The sequence below is a fragment of the Coniophora puteana genome, assembly GCF_000271625.1.
Source record: "Coniophora puteana RWD-64-598 SS2 unplaced genomic scaffold CONPUscaffold_9, whole genome shotgun sequence".
In the NCBI taxonomy this organism is placed as follows: Eukaryota; Fungi; Basidiomycota; class Agaricomycetes; order Boletales; family Coniophoraceae; genus Coniophora; species Coniophora puteana.
Genome location: NW_006913061.1, coordinates 850,874 through 873,604, shown reverse-complemented (window position 1 = coordinate 873,604; position 22,731 = coordinate 850,874). Strand labels below are relative to the sequence as shown.

The 22,731-nt window shown below is 52.1% G+C and overlaps 6 protein-coding genes across 6 annotated transcripts; 3 read left to right on the top strand and 3 right to left on the bottom strand.

Moving 5' to 3' along the window:
• Positions 1 to 45: 45 nt before the first annotated feature.
• CONPUDRAFT_155716 (uncharacterized protein) lies at positions 46 to 822 on the top strand (the record flags this gene model as incomplete). Its single annotated transcript, XM_007772571.1, has 2 exons — positions 46 to 303; positions 358 to 822. 2 exons carry the CDS (start codon positions 46 to 48, stop codon positions 820 to 822), a joined length of 723 nt encoding a protein of 240 aa, XP_007770761.1.
• Positions 823 to 1,682: 860 nt separating this feature from the next.
• CONPUDRAFT_166864 (uncharacterized protein) lies at positions 1,683 to 2,693 on the top strand. The gene is made up of 2 exons (XM_007772570.1): positions 1,683 to 1,975; positions 2,047 to 2,693. Exons 1-2 carry the CDS (start codon positions 1,701 to 1,703, stop codon positions 2,531 to 2,533), a joined length of 762 nt encoding a protein of 253 aa, XP_007770760.1. The 5' UTR covers positions 1,683 to 1,700; the 3' UTR covers positions 2,534 to 2,693.
• Positions 2,694 to 5,119: 2,426 nt separating this feature from the next.
• On the bottom strand, positions 5,120 to 7,369 carry CONPUDRAFT_107060 (uncharacterized protein). The gene is made up of 6 exons (XM_007772569.1): positions 6,994 to 7,369; positions 6,789 to 6,932; positions 6,621 to 6,711; positions 6,482 to 6,559; positions 5,863 to 6,396; positions 5,120 to 5,774 (listed from the first exon to the last, which is right to left on the bottom strand). The coding sequence occupies exons 1-5, from the start codon at positions 7,132 to 7,134 to the stop codon at positions 5,891 to 5,893; spliced, it is 960 nt and encodes a 319-aa protein (XP_007770759.1). The 5' UTR covers positions 7,135 to 7,369; the 3' UTR covers positions 5,120 to 5,774; positions 5,863 to 5,890.
• Positions 7,370 to 7,938: 569 nt separating this feature from the next.
• CONPUDRAFT_166859 (MFS general substrate transporter) lies at positions 7,939 to 14,957 on the bottom strand. Its single transcript, XM_007772568.1, has 19 exons — positions 14,738 to 14,957; positions 14,236 to 14,670; positions 14,085 to 14,184; positions 13,812 to 14,025; positions 13,652 to 13,762; positions 13,471 to 13,599; positions 13,236 to 13,420; positions 13,147 to 13,184; positions 13,050 to 13,093; positions 12,928 to 13,002; positions 12,818 to 12,871; positions 12,623 to 12,764; positions 12,513 to 12,571; positions 12,396 to 12,442; positions 12,204 to 12,322; positions 10,605 to 12,141; positions 10,483 to 10,549; positions 8,623 to 10,418; positions 7,939 to 8,563 (listed from the first exon to the last, which is right to left on the bottom strand). Exons 2-16 carry the CDS (start codon positions 14,338 to 14,340, stop codon positions 12,019 to 12,021), a joined length of 1,545 nt encoding a protein of 514 aa, XP_007770758.1. The 5' UTR covers positions 14,341 to 14,670; positions 14,738 to 14,957; the 3' UTR covers positions 7,939 to 8,563; positions 8,623 to 10,418; positions 10,483 to 10,549; positions 10,605 to 12,018.
• A 151-nt stretch (positions 14,958 to 15,108) lies between these two features.
• On the top strand, positions 15,109 to 17,301 carry CONPUDRAFT_166858 (uncharacterized protein; the record flags this gene model as incomplete). The annotated part of the gene is made up of 4 exons (XM_007772567.1): positions 15,109 to 15,121; positions 15,177 to 16,828; positions 16,877 to 17,226; positions 17,283 to 17,301. 4 exons carry the CDS (start codon positions 15,109 to 15,111, stop codon positions 17,299 to 17,301), a joined length of 2,034 nt encoding a protein of 677 aa, XP_007770757.1.
• A 2,724-nt stretch (positions 17,302 to 20,025) lies between these two features.
• Positions 20,026 to 21,784, bottom strand: CONPUDRAFT_155708 (uncharacterized protein; the record flags this gene model as incomplete). The annotated part of the gene is made up of 6 exons (XM_007772566.1): positions 20,026 to 20,103; positions 20,163 to 20,814; positions 20,873 to 21,119; positions 21,172 to 21,275; positions 21,325 to 21,394; positions 21,466 to 21,784. 6 exons carry the CDS (start codon positions 21,782 to 21,784, stop codon positions 20,026 to 20,028), a joined length of 1,470 nt encoding a protein of 489 aa, XP_007770756.1.
• Between the last annotated feature and the right edge of the window lie 947 nt (positions 21,785 to 22,731).

The window sequence follows — 22,731 nt, the reverse complement described above, 5'->3', positions numbered from 1 at the left end:
AATTACACCACATAGGGATCCAGTGGGCACAACGGAGCCATCATAATGCTCAAGGATGCGGACGCTATCGACGAGTGGTGGCGTAAAGCCTCGTCTAGTTCCCAGTTCCGCGACTTGAAGAGGATCAGTCAATGCTACTACGTGCATGATCACGATCCGTCGGTAAAGCAGCAAGACTGCAGGACTTACTGGATAGGTAATTCACTTGGATATATCATCCCCGCAAAGACGATATGGCAGTTCAGAGACATAAATTCATCACACTTGCGCCCAGTCATCCCCCCACAGGATGAAAAAGAGTACGTAAGTGGCAAAACGTGCGTATCTAACACACACTCGGTTTCTCTCCGTAATAAGTCCGACAACATCATCTTAACCAACAGCTTCTTTGTCCGGTCGAGAGCGGACCCTCGTGACTTTTGGCACATCCCTCGTAGAGGGAGCGACGCCAACGTATTACTCGTCTCTCGCGCGAATCGCACCCGGTTTCGTATAACGGCAACGTACGCGCCGGAGCCGCTCAATGGCGGACCCACCATCATGATTGGATCCGACGCAATCGAGATCGCCGAGGCGAGAACAGGCAGGCTGGTAGGGATTACTGCAGAAGGGTGTCTTGCGCTCTTGGGGTCTGCGGCAGCGACGGTCGAGCTGATAGTGGAGGAGCGTGGGGAAGATGTGGCTGGGAAGACTGACACCAATGGTGGCACGACGCAGATCTTCTTCAGAGACTTCAAGTCCAAGTTTTCTGTTGTCCCAGACGACGACGATGAACGGAGGCTGCTTGAGCTTGGTGACGGGGAAGAATGGGAGCTAGTTTAAGCCATCTAAGAAGTAGACTTTGTAGGAAGGGTCATTCATCATACTGTGACCATCCTGTCGCAACCTTGTTGTCTTCTTTATTCGAGCTTCTGCACAAGTAGTTTGATCCGTATTGGAACACGTTGACTTCACCCTACCGGATCTATCCCAGATAAGCGTTCAAGTTTGTGATAAGTATAATTACCCACTGACATTACCCTGGGGTGCTAGTGCGCTTGTACTTGAAATATCCTTCCAGCATCCCTCGAAGGCGATTACCACTCCTTAGGTATTTGCACTCTCCACCCACATCGTCAAAGTCAACCTAAGGCGATGGACATATTCTACGTGCATTTACAAAGTGTAAGGAGCATTGCTATTGCATGCCTGCGAAATTTTCATTGCGTGCCAAATATCAAACAGTTCTTGACTATTATTTTTGTCTTAGCTTGGGATTTTCAAGAATCAGCTGATGAAGCTAGCACGAAGGTTTAGATCTAGCTTCTTGCGAAGGCATTTGATCTGACGAGTATTGACTTCGGCGTCGTATTTATATAACGCTCCAATGCATATGTGGGTGTATCCGTCCAAAGACCCAGTTGTGGTGTGCTGTGACGTGCAGTTTATACTTGATGGCTAGACTGGATAAGCGCCGATAGAGTGTATAAATATGTCAGTACCCTACTTTCTATCTCGCGACCCAGCGGAGCCCTTCGAACCTTGCCATTTCTTCTGACAACTCGCCATTCGCAGAAGTTAAAGCATGACGGGGCCCTTTTATGTACACATTGAGCATGCGCCCCCACGGCGGGTCATTATGAGTCCCGTTGATGACCTTTTGCCACGTTACTGATACATCTGTCAAACAGATGTCCCTTTACGTTCAAACAACCATCATAATGTTCAGGAACATGGATGTCGCTGATGAGTGGTGGCGAACAGTCTCGATTGACAGTCAGTACCGCGACATTGAACGGACGAGCCCTTGCTACTATACGCATATTCACACCGCAAGGCCCAACGAGTGTGCAGCATACTCAATAAACGAATCAATCGAGTCCACCAACATCGGGGCGGTGGTATTGCACGCTGTAGGCCACGGCGCGAACGAGAGCCTTTTGCGTCGCACTACCATTCCCCCACAAAATGTAACCGATCATATCAGTGGAAACAAGTACGCCGAACCATTACCCCGATTTGCATCCGTGTCTGCGTGTTTTCAGTAACGCTGATACGGACCAACAGTTTCTTCATACGCTCTAAAGCAGATCCGCGCGATTTCTGGCACGTACCTCGCAGAGGCAGAGGCGCTGGCACACTCATCGTCTCGCGCACGGATCGCACGCGTTTCCGCGTTACAGCCAGAGACGCACCTGCACCGCTCAATGGCGGGTCCACTATCATGATCGGCTCTGACTCCGTCGAGATTTCAGAGGCGAGGACAGGGCGTGTGGTTGGGATTGATTCCGGCGGATACCTCGCGCTTGGAGAAGCTATAGGTTACATAAGAGGGTCGATGACTGAGCTTGTGGTAGAAGAGCGCGGCTCGGACACAGCGGCGGCGCCTACAACCGAGGTAACTCAGGAAGGTGACCAGGAAAACGCGACGCAGATATTCTTTGGGGATCTTAAGAACAGGTTCGCAGTTTCGCCAGAGGATGACTCTAGTACCTCGGCGCCAGCGACGAGGCGACTGGATATTGGTGATGGAGAAGAGTGGGAGCTTGTGTAGGTAGACTAGGGTTCTCAGCATCATCGTGGCTCAAGCGCTCATCGATGCATCGGAGCGCATCGAGAGGTATGGGAAAGAAACGTGTAGTTTCTCAAGATATCTTCTGTAAATGTGTAGAATACTCATCATCGATTGAGATGCCATTAATGATGGTTCCATGGAGATAGGGACACAAAAAACGAGCAGCGCAGAGCAACGCGATACGCAGAGCGGGCGTGGGAAGCAATCTTGACCAAACACAGTGGCAAGATAGACTTTGCGATAATTTGCAATTGCACACGCGTACATGTGGTGCCATCGATATCCATGTCGGAAAACTGGAAAGGGGCGTTCTGACGCAAATGCGGAAAACCCGTTGCCAACACGTCGAAGCGGCCACTCCTTCGTCGCAACGGCATTTTAATACTGTCAAAATGGCGTAAACATGCCATCAGAACGCATTCCGATTGGTTCATTGCCAGTGTAGACGCATCACAACGGCGTTGGGACGGCGTTCGGAAGGCGTCCGTACCCTTGCTGTCGTTGCCGACGCGTTAAAATGGGTAGCGGAACGTAATGATGCGTCCAGACGCGTCCATACGGGTTTCAGGTTTTTCCGACACATGCCTCGCACGTATCACGATGCTGGGGTTATGTAACTGCAGTTCCTCGAGCTTAGTACGACGCGTCCCTCACCAACACCGTCGTCCTCATCCACAGCTTTACCGGAGCCTTGGTGCTTTGCGACTTAGCTTGGTTTGCTTATGGCCTCGACGTAATGCCCCAAGATAAGTGCATATTGCCTCGAGCGAGGGTGCTGTCCAACAATAATGATGAAGCACTGTGTAGGCGCACCTCATGCACTAGTTTGTCGTTTTGTTCTGACGCTTGCCTGTGTTGATCCTGTAAAGGCCTCACAACCCTTCTTCGGCTTCGATATTGACGGTCTGTCGCCACCGGTGAGCCGAGAATCTTATATAAACGCTCATAATCCGTATCGAGCCGGCCACACTTTACTAGTCATAAGCAGGCTGTTGAGACAAACTTCTTCACCTTAGTCCCCGGCACCCAAGGTACATTCCAAGCAGTCATGGGTGTGTTCTATGTTCAGATACAAAGGGTGCAGTAGTCTTTTGAACATTTTCACTCCGGCTGTTTACTTACGTTGGAGCTAGCTTCGCACAATATTGTTCAAGGACCGCGAAACCGCTGATGAATGGTGGCGGCAGGTCTCGTCCCAGCCTAACATAGTGCACCTTAAACGAATGAACCCTCAATACTATAGTGTGGACCATGGGAAGTGGACTAGCACGATCGCCGACTCAATCCGAGATTCCATCAACGTCCGTTACAAAAATACTGCTTCGATTCATTGGTGGGTTGGGGCGGCTGGCGACGATGGGCGAGCCAGACACATCATTCCTTCGCAAGATATCACAGATCATATCAGTGGAAATACGTATGTTACACACTTGCTTCCATCCTACTAAAACCTCTTTTATGATACATCCTTTGACAGCTTCTTCATCCGGTCGAAAGCGGACCCTCGTGATTTTTGGCACATTCCTCGCAATGGGAAAGATGCCAACGTCCTACTTGTCTCTCGCACAAATCGCACCCGGCTTCGTATAACGGCAAAGTATGCGCCGAAGCCACTCAATGGCGGACCCACCATCATGATTGGATCCGACGCAATCGAGATCGCCGAGGCGAGAACAGGCAGATTAGTAGGGATTACTGCAGGAGGGTGTCTTGCGCTCTTGGGGTCTGCGGCAGCGATGGTCCAGTTGATAGTGGAGGAGCGTGGGGAAGACGTGGCTGGGCAGGCTGACACCAAGGGTGACATGGCGCAGATTTTCTTCAGAGACTTCAAGTTCAAGTTTTCTGTTGTCCCAGACGATGACGACGAACGGAGGCTGCTGGAGCTGGGTGATGGGGAAGAATGGGAGCTGGTGTAGGCCACCCAAGAGGAAGCAGGCTGAGTCGTAGGAAGGATCAGTAACCACAGTCCACCGCGTGATGGCCGTCTTGTCGTAACGTCTCGTGTTTACTCGTGCTTCTGCCCAAGCAATTGTATGTACAAGGCAACACGTTTTTCCTTTCATTTCCAGATCTGTCCTAGATGTCGATAAGCGCTCGAGCTTGCGATAGGTATATTACCCCCAGAAATGACCCTAGTGCCGTAGGAGCCCTTGAAGCACCCTTCCAGTATCCCTCGAAGGCGATATACACTTTGGCAACATTTAGGTCCTAGGCCTATCGCTCATCATCCACTCCCCCAAAGCCAATTGAAGGCCATGTCCATCTTCTATGTGCACATACGAGGGGTAAGAAGCATTGTTATCTCATGTCTGCGAGGTTCTCACTGTGCGCTAATATTATCAACAGCAATTGACTATACTTTTCAGCAGTCGCGATGCAGCCGACACGTGGTGGAGAGAAGTTTCAATGGATAAACAGTTTCTGAGTCTGAGAAGAGCTGGACCACAAATCTACGTTTCCAATATTGCCTACCCAAGTTCTGGGGGCTTTCAGTCTTGGGTTGCGCCGAGCCTCAGAGCTCTTGAAGATCGTACTGGTACCGTGGCAGGATTAGCATGGCAAGGCGGTGGATGCCCGCAGTTTGTACCTCCGCAAGATGTCACGGATCATATTAGCGGAAACACGTACGTCTTCAGGTCTCTGCAACTCCATTCTAGACGCCACTAAACGCATACATTCAACGCTATCCGTCAGATTCTTCATCCGATCCAAGGCGGATCCTCGCGATTTCTGGTACATTCCACGGAATATATATCGAAAGCACATGCTCCTCGTGTCCCGCACGGAACGAACGCGCTTCCGTATCACAGCAACAAACGCTCCGAGCCCTCTAAATGGTGGCCCGTTGATCATAATAGGCTCAGATGTCATCGAGATCGCCGACGACAGGACAGGTCGGGTGCTAAAGGTTGCTGGAAATGGTTTACTGTACCCAGGTGAACCTGTGGCGATGTCCGCTCAGCTGGTGATAGAGGAACGCGAGAGGCAGAGTCTGGAGACGCTCGTTATTGAAGAGCGGGGAGAGGAGGCGACGCAGCATGATCAATCTCAGACACACGAAGAGGCTGGGAATGCCGTCGGGCCATTCTTCTTTAGCGACTTCAAAGCAAAGTTCGCTGTGGTACCTACGGATGATCCCAAGATGTCGGGAAACGGAGACAGGATGCTAGAGTTGGGAGGAGGAGAAGAATGGGAGCTCGTGTAGAGGTCGGACATTTGTCTGCGCAGGGATTCGTCATTAGGTTCGCGTCGTTGGCAAGAGCTTAAGATGCAATAGAAGAAATCCACATGAAGATCTTGATACGTACTGGAAACAACCATTGCCAGCCTTAGGGCCTAAGACTTGAGCGAGATCGCCTCAATACCTTCTACGACCGTGTCTGTCCCTTTTTCGGAGGTAATCGTTGTCTTCACCTCTGAGACCTCGACCGCTGCTGGTTCCTCGTCTGCTCCCTCCTTGCCCTTGCCCTTCTGCCTCCTCGTCTGCCGAACGTCCTCCCCGCCCATTTGCGCAGGCTCCTTTCCCCTCCCGCCTCCTCGCCCGCCCCTTCCTCCGCCACGCCCTCTTCCACCCCGACCGGCAGGGGCCAGCGCCTCCATCGTCCTCACCGCTTCCGCTTCCGCCTCCGCAGCCTCTTCAGGGGAGAGCACCGGCACCGGCACGTCCTCCCACCCGCTAGCACCGCGCCGCTGCACTCGCGAGAAGAGCTGTGGGCGGAGGAGACCGCGGTCGTCGCCTGGGGTGAGGACGACGCCGTTGGCGGAGAGGAATAGGGGGACGCCAGCGTCGAGTGCGCGGGCGAGGTCGATGTGGATGATGATGCGTGATGAGGTGCGCATGCCTGGTCGGGTGTGAGGGATGAAGGGGGTTCCAATCGAGAGCGAGTGGGTAAAGGGCCCTTGCGAAGGTGAAAAGTATGTACGCACCACTCATGACACCGCTGTCTGGGATGCCCTGCGCGAGGTGGATGTGTTGCCGGTTCATACGGGAGAGACCTTGTCGCTCTGTAGCCAACACGAGTTAAGGAACATATTGAGAGTAGCTTGGGTGAAACCAACGACGTACGTATGCTCTCCCAAGCCTTCTCCGTCGTCCCATGAACGGCCATAGGGACGTCAGTAGCAGACATCAACTTTTGCATATCCAGAGTTACGTCCTATAGAATCCATCAGCATCATCTTGCTGGTCTGCAACATGCGATATGCAACACCCCTCCTATACAGGCAAACGCACCTTTATCGAGTGTCCTTGATTTGCTCTAATCATCCATACGCTCGTCTCCGAGTCCAACGTAAGGTTATACCGCTGCTTCTGGTCTTTGGCAACAATCTCTCGCAGATGCTCAAACGTGAGCTCACGGAACTGCTGTAGCCGCAGCTACTTATGACGTCTGCAGTTCAGCCTTCCTTTCCCATTAGACAGAGGAAGAGCGACGCACCAGGTCCTGAACGTCCACATATCCGTCTTTGCGCATCTGCAGCCCTACATTGGCGGCACCGTGCCGCAGCATCCATGAAAGCGTCTTCGACGTGCGCACGAGCGGCTCGTCGCGCGGGTTTCCCTTCATTCCGCGCGTCATCCTTGGTTTCGTCTGGTCGGGAGTTGCCGGGTGCAATCCGGGGTGGAGGGAGTCTCGTTGACTAGCGTAGACTGTAGCCTGTCCGGTTTGACGTGAGTATGACTCCTGGTTAGGGTCCAAGAAGGGTCTTGAATGCCTTTCTGCGGCGTGTTGTGCGCGAAGGTACTGGGGCGGTACAGAACGGTGCTTGCGAGGGATGCGAGGAAAAACAGATGGGACCTTGGTTGCGAACAACTTGGTGTGGAAGAGAGGTCTAAGACTGGCCTGCGAGTGTCTGTGAAGTAGGCATGTATATAGACTAGGAAGCATCCGAGTCAGGAAGACTTCCAGGTACGGGCGAGGAACCCAAAGATGGATTCAGGGGCAGGGTGAGAAACGGTGGCTGTGTACAAGATGAGTTCAAACTCCCTGTTACTTACTCTAAATCAAGCTCAAGCTCGGCGACAAGTGCAGGTCATCTCGACAGTTGATTGATATTGCAAGTCGTACTTTCATCTGACGAGAGATAGCACGGAGCTGTTCATCTGCGTTAACTCGAACACGCTGCTGGAGCCATTCACGAATCACTACCGCCTTCGGCAGCGCCCGTCTATTCTTGTTCTGCAGCGACAACACAGCGCTGTCATCAACACTCTGCAAATTCTGAGCACCCGTCAGTCTAGTCCCCATTTTCTTGATGGTCACCTAAAGCTCTTGTAGGCTCGCTCACATCGGACACAGCTGCTCATCAACTCTTCACAGCAACAAGACGCGTACATGCGGTAACATAACAAGGCTCCACAGCACGCTGGGAAACACTGACGTCCGCACACGCTCCAAGTACCCTCACTTCCGGAACACGTACATAACACACTTGATCTCACTGGCTACTCCTGTCTCCTGTACACTTCGTTCATATCCCCCGCAGCGGCCACCCCACAAGTCCGCGATACCCTCGAGACGACCATGAGCCGGGCGCAAGAGAAGATGGCATCCTGGAAACCAAAGCTCACTTCCCTCATCGATCGCGTACAGCACCACGCAGCAGCGACCAACCACAGCTTCAAGACCCGCGACAGACCCTCACTCGGAAGCCGAGGGATAAGCACGAGCCTTGACGGAGGGAGCGAGACCAGCAACGGGGGCAACGGTGGACGGTGGGAAAGTGCGCGTCAGTGGGCAGGGCAGAAGATACGCCGCGGCACGGGCGCCGTCGTTGCTGTCAACGCGGATGGTAGCATGAGCGCTGCTGGCGTGCTCGAGGAGGTTGTCCTCTTCCCGGGTTGGGCTGCCAAACGATATCACGACGTCAATCCACATCGATTCTCACCACAGTCGAATGACAAAGCACCGTTCGAGCCGTTCGACTTGGAGATCTTCGTGTCGGGGTATGCAACGGCGCATGGGTCGCTGACGAGGTCGCAGAGGGCGTTCTTGCGGGTTGCGAAACGTGCGTTTACTAGACTTGTCGTTGACTTAATATCATGCTGATGAGGCGCATATACCCAGGTTTCGCCGCACTTCCTAAACTGCCTGCCCCAGGCCAATCGTCACGAGAGGGCATGGTGCTGGATTATTTCTCCTCCAATGCGACAGCCGCAGAGCTCGCTCAACTCCAAGAACGCGCTGATGCCGAAGCTGCTGCACTCGGTCTTGCTCTTAGCCTTCCCCCACGTCCAGACGCTATCACAGACGATTACGGCGGCGACCCGTTTGCTCAGGGCGACCGCGATGGCGCACCAGACCATGACCTTGTCGTCCGAGCGCTCGACCGCGAGTTCCGGGCATCCCATGGAAGAGACAGCGACTCGGGGAGTGTGCACGGCTCGGAGGGAAGCGAGGCTGGCAGCGAACCAACTACCCCGGGCACTTCTCCATATGTTCTCCCCCCGGTATCTGCACCACCAACATCCACTTCTTTCCCGAACGCAAGAGCAAGGTCTGGTACTGGCTCATCGATACCGCCCCCACAGCCAATACCACTCCCTACAGCAACCGACCCTTTCCGCCCGAACACCATCATTAAAGCAGAAGTGGAGCGGCAGCACGCGACGCTCGAAGAGCGCCTGCGTCCCTTCTGGGCGAGCGCGCTCACGGCCCGCACCGTGCGTATATGCGTATATGCCACCGCACCGCGTCCGCCTTCTCCTCCTCATGCCACTTCATCCTCATCCTCATCTTCATCGCATCCGCCACTAATACCAGAGGATGACACGCCTGATGATACCGGAGCCGTGCTCGCTGCACCCTCGCCCGACTTCGCCCATCCATCACTTGAAACTCCAAGGTCTGCGAAATCCTTCGCTTCGTCCCAAAGCCACGAGTCACACTACACAAGCCGCGAAGAGGAGGAAGAGCTGCTGAACGACCCCTTGGTGGTGCGCACGCTCTCAACTTCCAGCGACGGCGCGTTCACGACGCGCCTCGTCGTGCCCTGGGACATGCTCTGCACCGACCCGGCAGGCTCGCGCCTTGCCTTCGCGCAGGCGCGCGGGTTCGAGGACGGTGTCGGGCTCAGAGTCGTCGCAGAGCTCATCCCGGCGCCTATTGTCGGAAAAGTCGCTCCGCCAGCGTCTACGGGTGCAGCGCCGTATGTACCGCGCAGCGTACCACCCCGGACTGTGACGAACTTGCAGCCGCCGCCTGAGCCGCCAGTGCCCATGGTCGATGGGCAGCCAGTCTCGGCGGCGAAGCGCTTCGGTCCACCGCCGAGGCACCCTTCGTCCCGCTCGAATTCGGGGTCCGGGGCTGGTTTCGTGCCTCCGCCTCCCGCAGGGATATCAAGGGTATCGTCAGAATCGACTACCGCTGGTGGGGACGTGGCTACGCCGACGCCGACGCGTGTAGCTGCCCCAATGACGCCTACTCCGTCGAACTCGACGGCGCACGTAAGCGCCGACACTCCACGGGCGCCTAACCCCATTCCCTTGGCTTCGTTCCCATCGACTTCGTCTTCCGCTTCGACTGCTGATTCTTCACCCTCACCGAGCCTCCCACCGGGCTACTTCACCTCTAGCCAGTCCAATCACGCAACTTCTTCATCACTTTCATCGGCGTCTTCAATACTCCCTCCGCCATCTTCGCAGTCCAAGGCTGCCCGTACGACACTGTACACGCCGCTACACAGCACGCCGCTTCGGTTAGTCTCAGATATCGACGATACTGTCAAGCGCGCGGATGTCAACCTCGGCGCCAGGGCGATTTTCCAGAATGTGTTCGTTCACGACCTTGAGCGCGCTGTCTTACCTGGGATGGGCGCGTGGTATAAGCGGATGGCGGATGCGGGCGTTGGCGTACATTACGTCGTGAGTCGTGTTTCTTTTGAATCTATGCTATCTAGGATCACGTAGCTGATGGGCATATGTCAAGTCAAACTCACCGTACGAGTTGTTGCCCTTGATTCTCCAGTTCTTTGATGTGTCGGGACTTCCAAATGGTACGCATGCATACACTCAACTTCTTTAACGTACAGTCCCTGACTTTGCCCGCAGGTTCGATACGCCTCAAGTCATACGCTGGCCGTACCCTCTTCAATGGTCTTCTCTCTGCGCCCTCTCAGCGAAAGCGTGCAAACGTCGCTGAGGTGCTCACGGCCTTCCCGGACTCCCGTTTCGTCCTTATCGGCGATTCGGGAGAGCAAGACCTTGAACTCTACTCCGACCTCGCGCGCGAACGGTCTCCCGAGCCTCCCAAGATGATATCGCAGTCGCAGACACATGTCCAGGCTGACATGTCGCAGATGTCGTTAGACCAAATCAACAGATTGAATGCGGAGAAGTTCTCCGACAGGGCAGACCGCAAAGCCGAGAAGAAGGCAGAGAAAGAAGAGAAGAAGGCCCGGCGCCGCCCGCACCGCGGGCAGATCGCCGCCATCTTCATCCGCGACGTGGGTGGGCCAAACGTGCCCCCGCTCGCGGACCCAACTGGTTCGTACCTGCCTAGCGGGACGCTGCACACGCCGCTGCCTGTTCCTGGATCTGGTTACATGCCAGGCGGACTTGATTATTCATATTCGCAGGGAGGGGGTTCCACCGCTGCCACCTCCCCTACCGACGGTGGAGGATGGGAGAGTGGATCGCCGTCGAAGCGGGCGCTGTCGGACGCGGAGGTCGAGCAGGCATTTGGGCAGGCGCAGCCCAAGGCGGGACGCAGTTTCCCCCTGTCGCTGGCCAAGCTCGGCGTCCCTTCGCGCGCCGGGACCGGCGCCGGCCCGGTCTCTGCCAACGGAGACACGGCAGTCCCCGGGCCGTCAGGGTCGATGTTCGCTGAGCCGCGCTCGTATGCGCCGCCGATGGACAGTGTCCCCTCGGACTCGTCGTCCTCGCTAGCGAGTCTGTCGAGCACGAACACGTCTGTCTCCTCGTCGAGTCAGACGACGCACTCTGGTGGCACGTATGCGTATCATTCAGGGTTGCAGACGCCTAGCGGCCGGCGGTCGCCGCCCTTGTCTGAGGGCGAGCGGAAGCGCGCCGAGCTGCAGGCACGCGTGTACCGCGCGCGGGCACTGCTCCCTCCTGGCGTCGTGCTGCGCGTGTTCCGTCATCCGGACGAATGTATCGAGACGGAGGGGTTGTTGAAGGGCGCTGGGTTGGCATAGTAGGTGCCATGGTGATATAAGAGGGAAGGTTGAATGTTGTAGGTAATGTGACCCTGTATGGAGATTCTTGTAAAGCCTGTCTTTGATTCTATACTACTAATTTACGAAACAATGTCGCAGAGCCTCGTCGCGTCTATAGAACGGAGAGACTACTTAAGGGAGTAACCCTAGGCTGATTTAGGCGCACGGGTGATACAGGGAGAAAAAGTGAACGTCAGGTAATGTAGCCTGGGTATGGAATATTCTAATAACCGTTTTTCATTCTACACTACTAATCTAAAGAAACACGCCAAAGATTCCCCCTGCATCTATGCCTGCTGCGGCTTTTCTTCCCTGGTGTTGTCTCGCTTTACACTCGCTTCGTCGGCCTCTAACAATTTCTTCGATACCTTACTCCGCCTTCGGATTGCAGATCCATAGAAAAACAAGGCCTATGGTAACGACACACGTCATCAGGGTCGAGAGCGATGTCAACCATAATCAAGGTACTCACATAAGGGATCGGAATCATAAGTAAACTCAGGCATGCGAGAAGAGTGCTTGCCCAGTGGTACGTAAGGCGGGCGTACATTTGCTGAGTGAAGAGAGGAAAGGCAAAGTTGGCGAGGTTCCCTATGTAGTGCGATAAATTAGAGAATGTCAGCCCTGTCCATCGAAGCTAATTCATAACGGAAGATATGCTTACGACAAAGGCTTTGTCCAGCGAGCGCCGAAGAAGCCCACGTTCCGTAGCTAACACATAGGTTAGCAACTTCAGCGACTTGATCTGTAAGTACGATATATCGTGACCAAACACTCGTACCAATCCGCAAGGTAAAGGAAGACAACCAAGTATACAACGAAGGCGCCCGTCATGAAGATCTGGGCCGTGTTTAGATGCGAAATAATACGCCCACTAAAGACATTTCTGACCGTTAGTCCAATCACGGGCACAATCCACGGAATATTAGGCGACGCGGTCCAGGCATATATGAACATGCCGATGGGGAACAGCAGTGCAGCCACACATGGAAGGTAGAGACGTGCTTCTTGTTTCTTCACGGGGTAGTATTTGCTGCGTGGCGCTCATGGTTAGTTGTCTACTTTCAGATTTATGATGATACTGACGCGTATAGCTTCTCTTGGTATATGTTGAGACAGAACCCGATACAGCTTCCTGCGCTGTTAAACGATTATGACATACAAAAAACAGCCATGAAGTCGACAATATCACTTACATGAGGGTGACAAATACTGACCCAGTTTCCCCGAGGCCGAAGTGGTAGATTGATTGAAACTCTGGCGAAACGGACCTATTCTGTCGTTGGCTTCAAATTACGTGCGTAGCACGAATACTCACTCGACGAGACAAAAGACGACTCCCCAGGTGAAGCCTATCCATAACTGCGTTTTATGAGCGTCTGAGCACCGTATACGACTGAGTCAAAGACGCTTACGCTAAAGCATTGCACGGTTGGCTCTGTCATAAGAAGGTCTGTTGCAGGTGTTCATCATGGCACAACACCAAGGATACCAAACGACGCACATATAGGTCGGGTGCATGACATTTTGATGAGCGTCAACAGGCTCAGCCGCTCCGTCTCAGTTCTAGAACGGTACCGATTGTCGCCAGATTCCTTGCGCAATTGCTGCGCTATCCGCGCAAGTATAATGGATGACCGAGTCTCTCGCATCACTACAAGCACAGAGATGAAGTAGACGCCTGTGAACCTGGATCGAGTGAGCATTGAGCACTAGCTCCAGTCATCAACAAGACGCACATCGCCGATATCCACTGTATCCAGCGCCATTGAAGATGCGGGTTGGCTGATATCCAACCGGCAATGGCAGGGCCTAGACCGGTCATCGCGACAGCCATGAACGCAAATAGTGCCATCGGCAAGCCACGTCTGATGAGAATAAGCGGAAATCCTGGTGTACGTAACATCGAGGAGAACTTACTCATGGGGTCGCCAAATATCTGCTATCGATCCTCCCACCAAGGTCGCTCCAGTAGACCCAAATGCCCCACCAAGAGCTCGTGCGATGATCACCGTTTGTATATTACGTGACCTCCACCAAGAATCAGACTAAGTAACAACTCAAGAACAAAATGACTCACAGTGCAATCATGATCTGTGTAAGCATGAACACGAATGAACATACAACGTACAAAGGCTGCCTTCCGAACTCTTCGCTGAAAGACGACGTGACAAGCGGCACGAGGCCGAATCCCAGAGCATAGAGCGATAGCCCAACGGTTGCTTCGAATTGCGTGCAGTTCAGATCGACTATCATGCTATCGTATCCCATCGAGAAAGAGGAAGCGGCAGCGCCTGTTGATGGGATTCTCATCAGGTGAAAGGCGACAAGACTTTGGGAAATAAAGTCTGACCAACCAAGGCCGTGAAGAGACAGGCATCCAACGTGATCATCCACTTCCTCCGGTACGAGAAGTTTGCAGGGTCTCGTGGATCGTTGTCGTCAAAATCAACCTGTGGATGAGTCACGTACAGAGTGGGGAGTCACAGTCCGCAGCCACTCACTGTATATTCGCCTGCGGTGTCACACCTGATCGTAGGTGTTGGAGAAACTTCGACGTTGTGTTCATTGAGCATAGTATTGGCGGCAGCAGAATCAAGCCTGGCCATGAGCTACAGATGGCGTCTGATCACCAATGATCAAGGTAAAGGCAGACCAAAGGCAAAGATTGGGGTCCTCTCAACTATTGATGAACGTATTCCCTTATGGGCCCGTACTCGGATGTCGGGGCCGACACTAAAGGTTCGTGATCCCAGGCGGCGCTTCGATTCCCTAAGTTATTTGTAGATCCACCTTCTGAGCGCACTGGTATGGCGACTTATGCGGAAATGGACTTATCTCCGTGTCATCGGTGACGATGAGACGTTGAGTGAGGCATAAATAGTACTGTCAAATCGCTGGCGACGGTTATAGGACGTTGATTCCGACAACAAAACAAGCTTGAAGATCGGTGGCCAACAATTCTGAGTGAATTCGAGGGTGGAGACCGATGATATGAACACATACTGAGACAGTTTTGACCACCTTCTGGAAACTCCGCGTACAGCGCCGAAACGAATAAGTGCACCTGTTCCCCGTGTGTCTTCCATTTGGTCACGACTGGCACAACAATTGCATTGTGTGACTTGGCTTCGCGGTTTCACCTTCCTTCTGTTACCAAGAAATAATCAAGAGGACAAACGCGAGACTATCTTTAAGTTTCTCTGCAGGAAAAAGAGACCAGGAGACATGCTATAAGTGTTGCTTGTAAGTGTTGTCTGCTCGAACGCAGTGGACGAGCCTGTACTCGTCGGGGCTTGAAATAATCGTGGCACGTTGCACAAGAAAACAGCATGGCCTCACTTCGGCGCCTAACTTGTTAACAGCGTACGCCCACCATGCCTGATACAGGTATGTTAGCTTCCCTTCCCTGGATCGCTGAAACTGATCACTCAATCCAAACCAGATTTACAGTATAAGACGTACGACGACGTTTGGCGTGGGTTAGCGAACGCTATCGCTCGCGGGGCAGAACATGACTCCAACGAACGCCGGCCATTCGGGGAGTGTCTTCCGGGTACTCGGATGGAGCTTCTTGATATGCTAGAGAAGATCTTGACACAAGAGGAAGGAGAGGAGGGGCACCAGGAACAAAGTGCGGAAGAAGAAGAATACCGGATGGATGTGGATAAGCAGGGTGATGAGGAAAAGTCAGGGAGAATCTATTGGCTTTTTGGGGGCTCAGGAACAGGCAAGTCAAGTGTCGCTTGTTCTATCGCTGAGCGTCTACGCCGCAAAGAGCATTTGGCGGCCACATTTTTCTTTTCGCGGAAGGACGTCACTAGAAGCCGTACCGATCTTGTCTTCCTCACCCTCAGCTATCAGATTGGGCTCCGTCACCCTCGTGCCAAACTCGCCATCGTCAAGGCTATCAAAGACGACCCAGCGTTACTCTCCGCTGAGAAGTCCCGTCGTGCACAGTTTGACCAACTCGTTGCTGCGCCATTGAGAGAGCTCAACATGACGTGGAGGGATGAAAAGAGATCCATGATTTTTGACGCCATTGACGAAGGGGCCGGAGATGACGATGACTATATCAATGCTGACCATATGAAACACGCCGTATCTATGCTAGCGGAGCTTCTCCGCAATGGACGCGCCCCCATCTCCAGTGTCCTTTTCACGAGCAGACCGTATCCGTATCTCCGTACAATCATACAGGATATCAAGGGTATCACACCCGTCGAAATCGAGGACTTCAACGCAAGTCGCGACGTGGAGGTATTTCTTCGCGACTCCTTTCAGAAAATCTCCGATGTTCGCAGAATCGGCAGTCGTCCATCATGGCCCTCCGACAATAACCTTAACACATTGCTATCTCAGGTCAAGGGGCATTTCATTGTCGCTGCAACCATCTCCAGACTTGTCGGTCGCGCTCCAAACCCGAAAAGTGCTCTCAACCACGTCTCTGCCATGTACTCGGGTAGAGTGGATCTCAGTCGTGGTATCGACTCGGTTTATCACCACATCCTCTCCGATTGCGAGCCTGAACAACGACGCGCCGGAGCTGAATGCTTAGGTACAATCATCGCTCTTGCCGAGCCTCTATCTCCCTCCACCCTGTGCCAGCTTTACGATGACAACGTCTTGAAACATATCGAGCATCTTTTCGCCATCGTCTTTGTGCCACATTTAGAATCGTCGAATTCGATCCAAATATACCATGCCTCCCTTCAAGATTACATCTTGGATCAGTCCCGCTCAGGGGAGTTTTACGTTGATCCTGCTGATTCCCGCGCGCGCTTAGTGTGCTCGTGCTTGGAACTCATGGAGAACGAACTCAAAGAGGACATCTGCGGGCTAGAAGACTCCTCTAGACTGCATTCAGAGTTCGATGACTTCGAGTACCGGAAAGAAGTCTCGATTTCAAGTGCACTCTGTTACGCGTGTCTTTTCTGGACGCATCACCTGGAAAGGGCAAATCACTCCAAGGAAGTGCAAGAGGGCGTGTTCTATTTTGTTCAAAACCAGCTGCTTTTCTTCATAGAGGTATCGTCCATCATAGGGAACTTACAGGTCGGTGTTAGAAGCCTGACTGGTGCAGAAAAAGTTGTCTCTGTGAGTTCCAGCGTTATGTCTTATTCAATTGTCTCATTATGAGGCTAGAAATGGGATCCGTCTCCTGAACAACATCGTACGCTCAGACTGCTCTATGATACCTGGCGACTTGTTCTCCAATTCTTCGAGCCTATAAGAACGTCAGCACTGCATCTGTATGAATCTGCGCTCGCCTTTTGCCCTCGGAATACCCAGCTGTATGCCTCATATCGCGATCTCATCTCAAAATCCAAGGTCTTGGTTGAATCTGAGTTGAACTCATGGGACTATATCCTACGCACCTTCGACAGTTACGGTATATTGTCTATCACACTATCTCCAGACGGCCGTAAACTAGCAACGGTAGCCGAAAACGGGGGCCTCAACCTGTGGGATACTGTCACCGGGACTCTTATCGCGTTCGCAACTCCCTTACTGGTTCCAAGTAGTGTGTCTTTTTCTGCGGATAGCGCAGTGTTGGGATGTCAGCATGATAATGGGCGCACCTGCTTATGGAATCCCGAAACGAATGAAACCACGGAGCTAATATCTGGTGACGATGCCAGGCAATCCATATGGAAACGAGGGCACGCATGCGTGTTCAGTCCAAGCGGACGCCTTTTTGCTAGCGGCATTGATGGCTTCAGATCACCTATCGAGCTTTCACTGCCATCAGTTCATATTGATCTGTTTGATTACGCAGGAAAAGAATGGTCACGCCGGCCATCAATCACGGTCTCGCAGATGGGACCCCTTTTAGACCTTGTCTTCTCTCAAGAGGACCTGCTCGTGATTATAGGTCTACAGAGCTCTTACATTCTGGATCCGAGAGACAACATCATTCATCGACACATCGCGCTACTCTGGACTTCCACTATTTCTTGGCACTTCTTTCCCCAAGATCTGGGTGCAACTGTCCATGTCAACATCGTAGGGGCTGGAGAGATATTAATGGCTCCTCTCAAACATACTCTTCGGAATGAAGCCATCCCTTTGGAAGACGTTGAGAATGCAACGGCAATCAAAGTAGCCCGTTTGAATGACCAAGGGGACGGAGCGCCAGTTGGCGTAGTGGTCAGGATAGTAGCCGGATGGCATGACCCAGTCGACGTTATTAGCCCGATTGCCATGTCTTTGGGGGGTCTATTATTGAGCGGGACTTCCTACGATGCTGTACTGTTGGGCGATTACATCTACACCTGGCATTGATAGATCCTGCACCATTCCTCCCGCTATGGCGACGGGAACTCCCTTTGTGTGGTGAACAATGGTGAAGAGTTCATCGTTGTTGACCTTACTATGGCATTCAATCGGGTTAGCAATCCGGAGAGAGTCGACTACTGTGCCCAAAAATCGGCGTGCCTCATCAAAGTCCACTACCTTTTACGATGTCGGCCTGAAGAACGGGAGGCGGCCATTGTGAACTTTGAACTGGAGGAAGATCAGCCACAAATTCAACGAAGTGTATCTGTCGTATCGGGATGGACCATTGTGACCTTCAGAGTTGGAAGCCGCTTCTACAAGTCACCGGGATGCATTTGCATGTCTGACAAAAAAGACATGATAGCTATCTTACAAGATAATGCAAGATCAGTTGCAATCTACTGCATCACGGAAAGTCAACTCTTGCATCACCTCCTCACTCTGATACCATGCAACTGGACATCGGAAGCATTACCAGCCGACTCAAACCTCCAATTTACTCATAGCTCAACCTACTTTTCTATTACCGAGGTTGGAGGTCCGACCGGGTCTCGGCTTTCAATCTGGTATAGCACTGGTCGCTTTGTTGGACGAGTAGGGTTCCTCTCCCGTTTGAAAGGCGTTGCGTTTTCAGCGGACGAGGCAAAAGTTACTGTCATGGCAGAAGAGTGCCTCGAGACTTACTGGCGAACATCAGTCAACGTATACGCTGTAGGGGATACCATCTCACCCTTGTGCCGTATTCTACTTCAAGTTCAAGGATCCCCCGTCTGAATCAGTTTCTCTGGGAGTAATTCCACTCTTGGTATTATCTTCAAGCACAACGATATAGATTATTCACGTAAAGATGAAGCGAGTTTCGATCTAACTCTAAAACAGTACAGGATATGCAACGAACGTGTTATTCAGCTCTGTTCTATGTCCCAAGATGCTCTATTTCATGCGTTCCCATGGAGGGAATCGTGGATGACCTCATCCCTTATCCAGGACTTCTGGCTTTGTTACAATTCCAGCATCCAGCACTGCAAGCCATCCGTGTTTGATCCAACTGAAGGGCCACTTAAGAGCGACCCGCACACAAGAATCAACGAGGTTTCAGATGCTTATCTTCACCAAATGGGTAAACCAGAAGGACCTCAACCGAAGCAGATAGACCGTGCGTTTGATAGCAAAACATTTGACGGGGAACAACTGGATCTACCGTGGCAGGACCCTATCATGCACCCGTCCGCCGTGACATACTGTACCGAAAAAAATGGGTCCCAAGTATCAGATGAAATCTCACAGCAAGGGATTCACACCGAGATTAGTGTGCGGAAATCGGAGACGGCTGAGATTCGCGACTTCAACTGCGGGTCAAATGTGATTGTCATCGGCAATTGGCTTTTTATTGGCTCAAGAAGAGTTTGTTGGCTACCAGAGCGGTATAGGCCAGAGAAGAACACCTTATCCGCATTGGCGGACAGGATAATTTTCACGGCTAAAGGGGGTTCCGTGGTGGTTTTGCACATCAAAGACATGATTCGCTATTATGATTGGGATATGCGAAGTATGTAGGCTTACATCAATGACTGTTTTGTCTCTATATTGTCAGGTGTAAATCATTATTATGATCGGAATACCGAAGTTTTGATCTCTATAGTCCCAGAAATCTATCAGGTTAAGTTTACAATATTAGCGTAAGCATAACTTTCAAGGTTCACAAACCGGATACAAACGATCCACCACAAAATTATCCGACATGAGGCTGTGGTGATCGCAAGGTCCCTCCTCCAGGTTCTCAATCTACTATGTGGACCCGCACATCGTCCAGTACTCTCATGTACCCGTTGTCTTTCTTCTTGTCCGCGCTCGGCATCCCAGTGCTCATCAAACATAAGAGTAACGTAAACCTTTGATAATTTATTCGCAAATTCCCAAGAAGAATGCCAACAAGGTGTCGTCAGTATCGCTCACAATATATGAAGTCCAAATCGAAACTACAGATCAGTTTTCATTCCCGCAAGAAGTGATCGCTACCAGAATCTGGAAGACTCCGGTGGAAACTTCTTCCCCATTCGCAAAACATTTACATTGGACGTCAAGCTTGACCACTGTGGGAGCACAGAATCAGAACGTTGCAACACTAGCACAAGCGATGCACTGAGCTCACCCCGTTGCCAATCAGCACTTGCGCTCGCTCAGCGACGTACATGTCCACAGCTTGCGCCACATACTTCTGCTCCCAGGTCAACTGCAAATCCCGACTGCTTGCAATATTCTCCCACGGCTGAGAACCTGCTGTCGCTCGCTGAAGCGCTTGCTTCAACTCGCTCACCCACTCCGACGCGCCATTAGTCATGATGTACAGATAATTGAGTGAATCATCCGCGTCGTCTCTGATATGAGAGACCTTCTCTACGATCTGATCGATGGATGGATAACACCTTCGCTCATACGCTGCCGTCTTATAATCTTCCGCCGCCGCCGCTTCCAGACCGACGCTTTGCGGCACTTTAAATTTGTCAATGAACTGAGGGAACGCGTTGAACGCGTTCCACTCGGACGACCACGCAGCGAGATTTTTGCAGTGATCAGCAAAGTCGCCTCGACGCACGTGGATTGCGAGCAGCCCAGGAATTATATCGGAACTGTCAACGTTGGGCGTATTCGAGAAAAGGGATAATGGCGAAGTTGGTGCCAAAAAGTGAAGGTTCTTCTTGAAGGCGTCAATGACAAGCGGGGACCATCGCCAGTGGGTGACAACCGGCGACTTCGAGAGATACGGCCAGACGGGAAGCATGCGCTTTTTGTCTCCGTACATCCTACCCGAGTCGAAAATCAGATATGTGTCAGATATTAAACAGCTGTTTCGCTCCATACCAATAATCAAAAATTGGGAGATTGTGCGAGCCCTCAAGCTGTATACACTGGTCGTCTATGGAGTTGATCTTCTGGACCCACATCTCGAATATTGACGAGGCCGAGACGTCCCCAAACACTATTTCATCAGTATTAACGTCCTTGACGTTGACGATGGTTGGATTAGGGCAGACTCTATGAAAGAAGCTTCTCGATACTGCCCGAGGAGTCGTGTCTCCTGGAGGCAGTTCGCCGCCTACCATCGGACCTACATAATGTAGTTTATAAAAGCAAGGATGCTGTACAAATCACGAACTTACCACCGACAATGGCAGTTAACGGAATTCGCGATGGGATGGATTTTCCATGAAAGTTGCTGTATGGTCCATGGTCCAAGTCCCAGACGTAGTCACTGAATACGTGGCTACAATTCATAAGTACCGCCGCGGTTGTAATATGGTCGACAAACTAACGAGCGGTTCGTGGCATGCGCCACTAATCCCATCATGATGAAGTCCTGCATGACATTCCCCCAGCCAGAGTCTATGAACGTTCAACGTACAGCTCTTGTCAGTCATACGGGGCTTCGCGACAGCGACGAAAAACGACTCAACTGTGTGCAAAATTCTCCGCCCACAGGTACTTGACGTCCGACCTCCGTGCGTACTCTTCATAGTGTGGCAGCTTCTCCTCCCGTGAGTGGTACTCTTCGTAGAGCGACGGCCGCCCGAGGTAATACGAAAAGGATCGAAACAACACCATACCAGCCATGAAGCATAGTACCGCCAAAAACAAGGTAGACCGCCACCCACGCTTCGTCAGGCGTGTGGCTGCCACGTACACGGGCAGCACTGACGATGCAGAAAATGGCAGGACCTGGCCGTCGAAGACCTTCAGCTTCCACCGTAGCCGCGGCGGAAGTGGGGATACCATGGAGGTTGGATCGAAACACTGGACTGTAAACCAAATGTAGGGCGCTGAAAGGAAAAGAAAGGCGAAAAGAGTGCTCCCGGAGCCTCGCGACCCGTCTTACATATATGAGAGTGCTGTGTAAGGCACCTCCAGGTGGATGTCAACAAATTTCAGCCCTATTGTGATAAGTACCATAGGTCTGGTACCGCCATATCATTATTCTCAGTCGTGCTGACGGTCCTCTTGCAAAAGGCGTTAATTCTAGATGCCGGCTGTCTGATCTTCTTAGCGACTGGCGGGAGAAAACGCGGCTGCCCCTCGCCGTTACAGAGCCTCCGAAAAGTTCTAATGGTCTTTGTTCAGCGGCAAAACCTGTGCGTACGCGTTCAATCTTGTGTTCATAACCGCATAGCGCCGCAATAGAGGCGGTAATACCACCTGGATGTTATATCCCAGCCGGCGGCAAAAAAAATCATGAAGGCTGGTTAGTTACGATTCATGCATACACGGCGGGGAATCCTTCCGTAAAAGAAAGAGATGCGAGAGCGGGGAGAAATGTGAGCGCGTATGTGTAGAACACTGTATAGTAAATCAGCTGCAAGGGGTGGTATTTTGATGGAACCAGGCTTGACAATGTGCCGCCAAATCCGTCCATCGGGCATCATATCGTTTCCATATATTAAAAGTGCACAATTGTGTATTAGCTTGCTAGACCTTACCAGTCATGGGATCTGCCGTCGGTGGACATGTTCGTGATTGTGCTGGCTCGCAAGCGCCTACAACCACATGGCCACCATTCCGAGATCAACCTTGTCCAGCAGCTTCTGTGTACATATCTACTGCATCTTTGTGTCTGTATACTACGATGACTGCTGCTTAACATTTGCAAGTTGTTTCGATAGAAAATTTAGATATCTATAGTATATCTCTCCCCAATATTACGACGAATTTACGGTTTGCGGGATTGT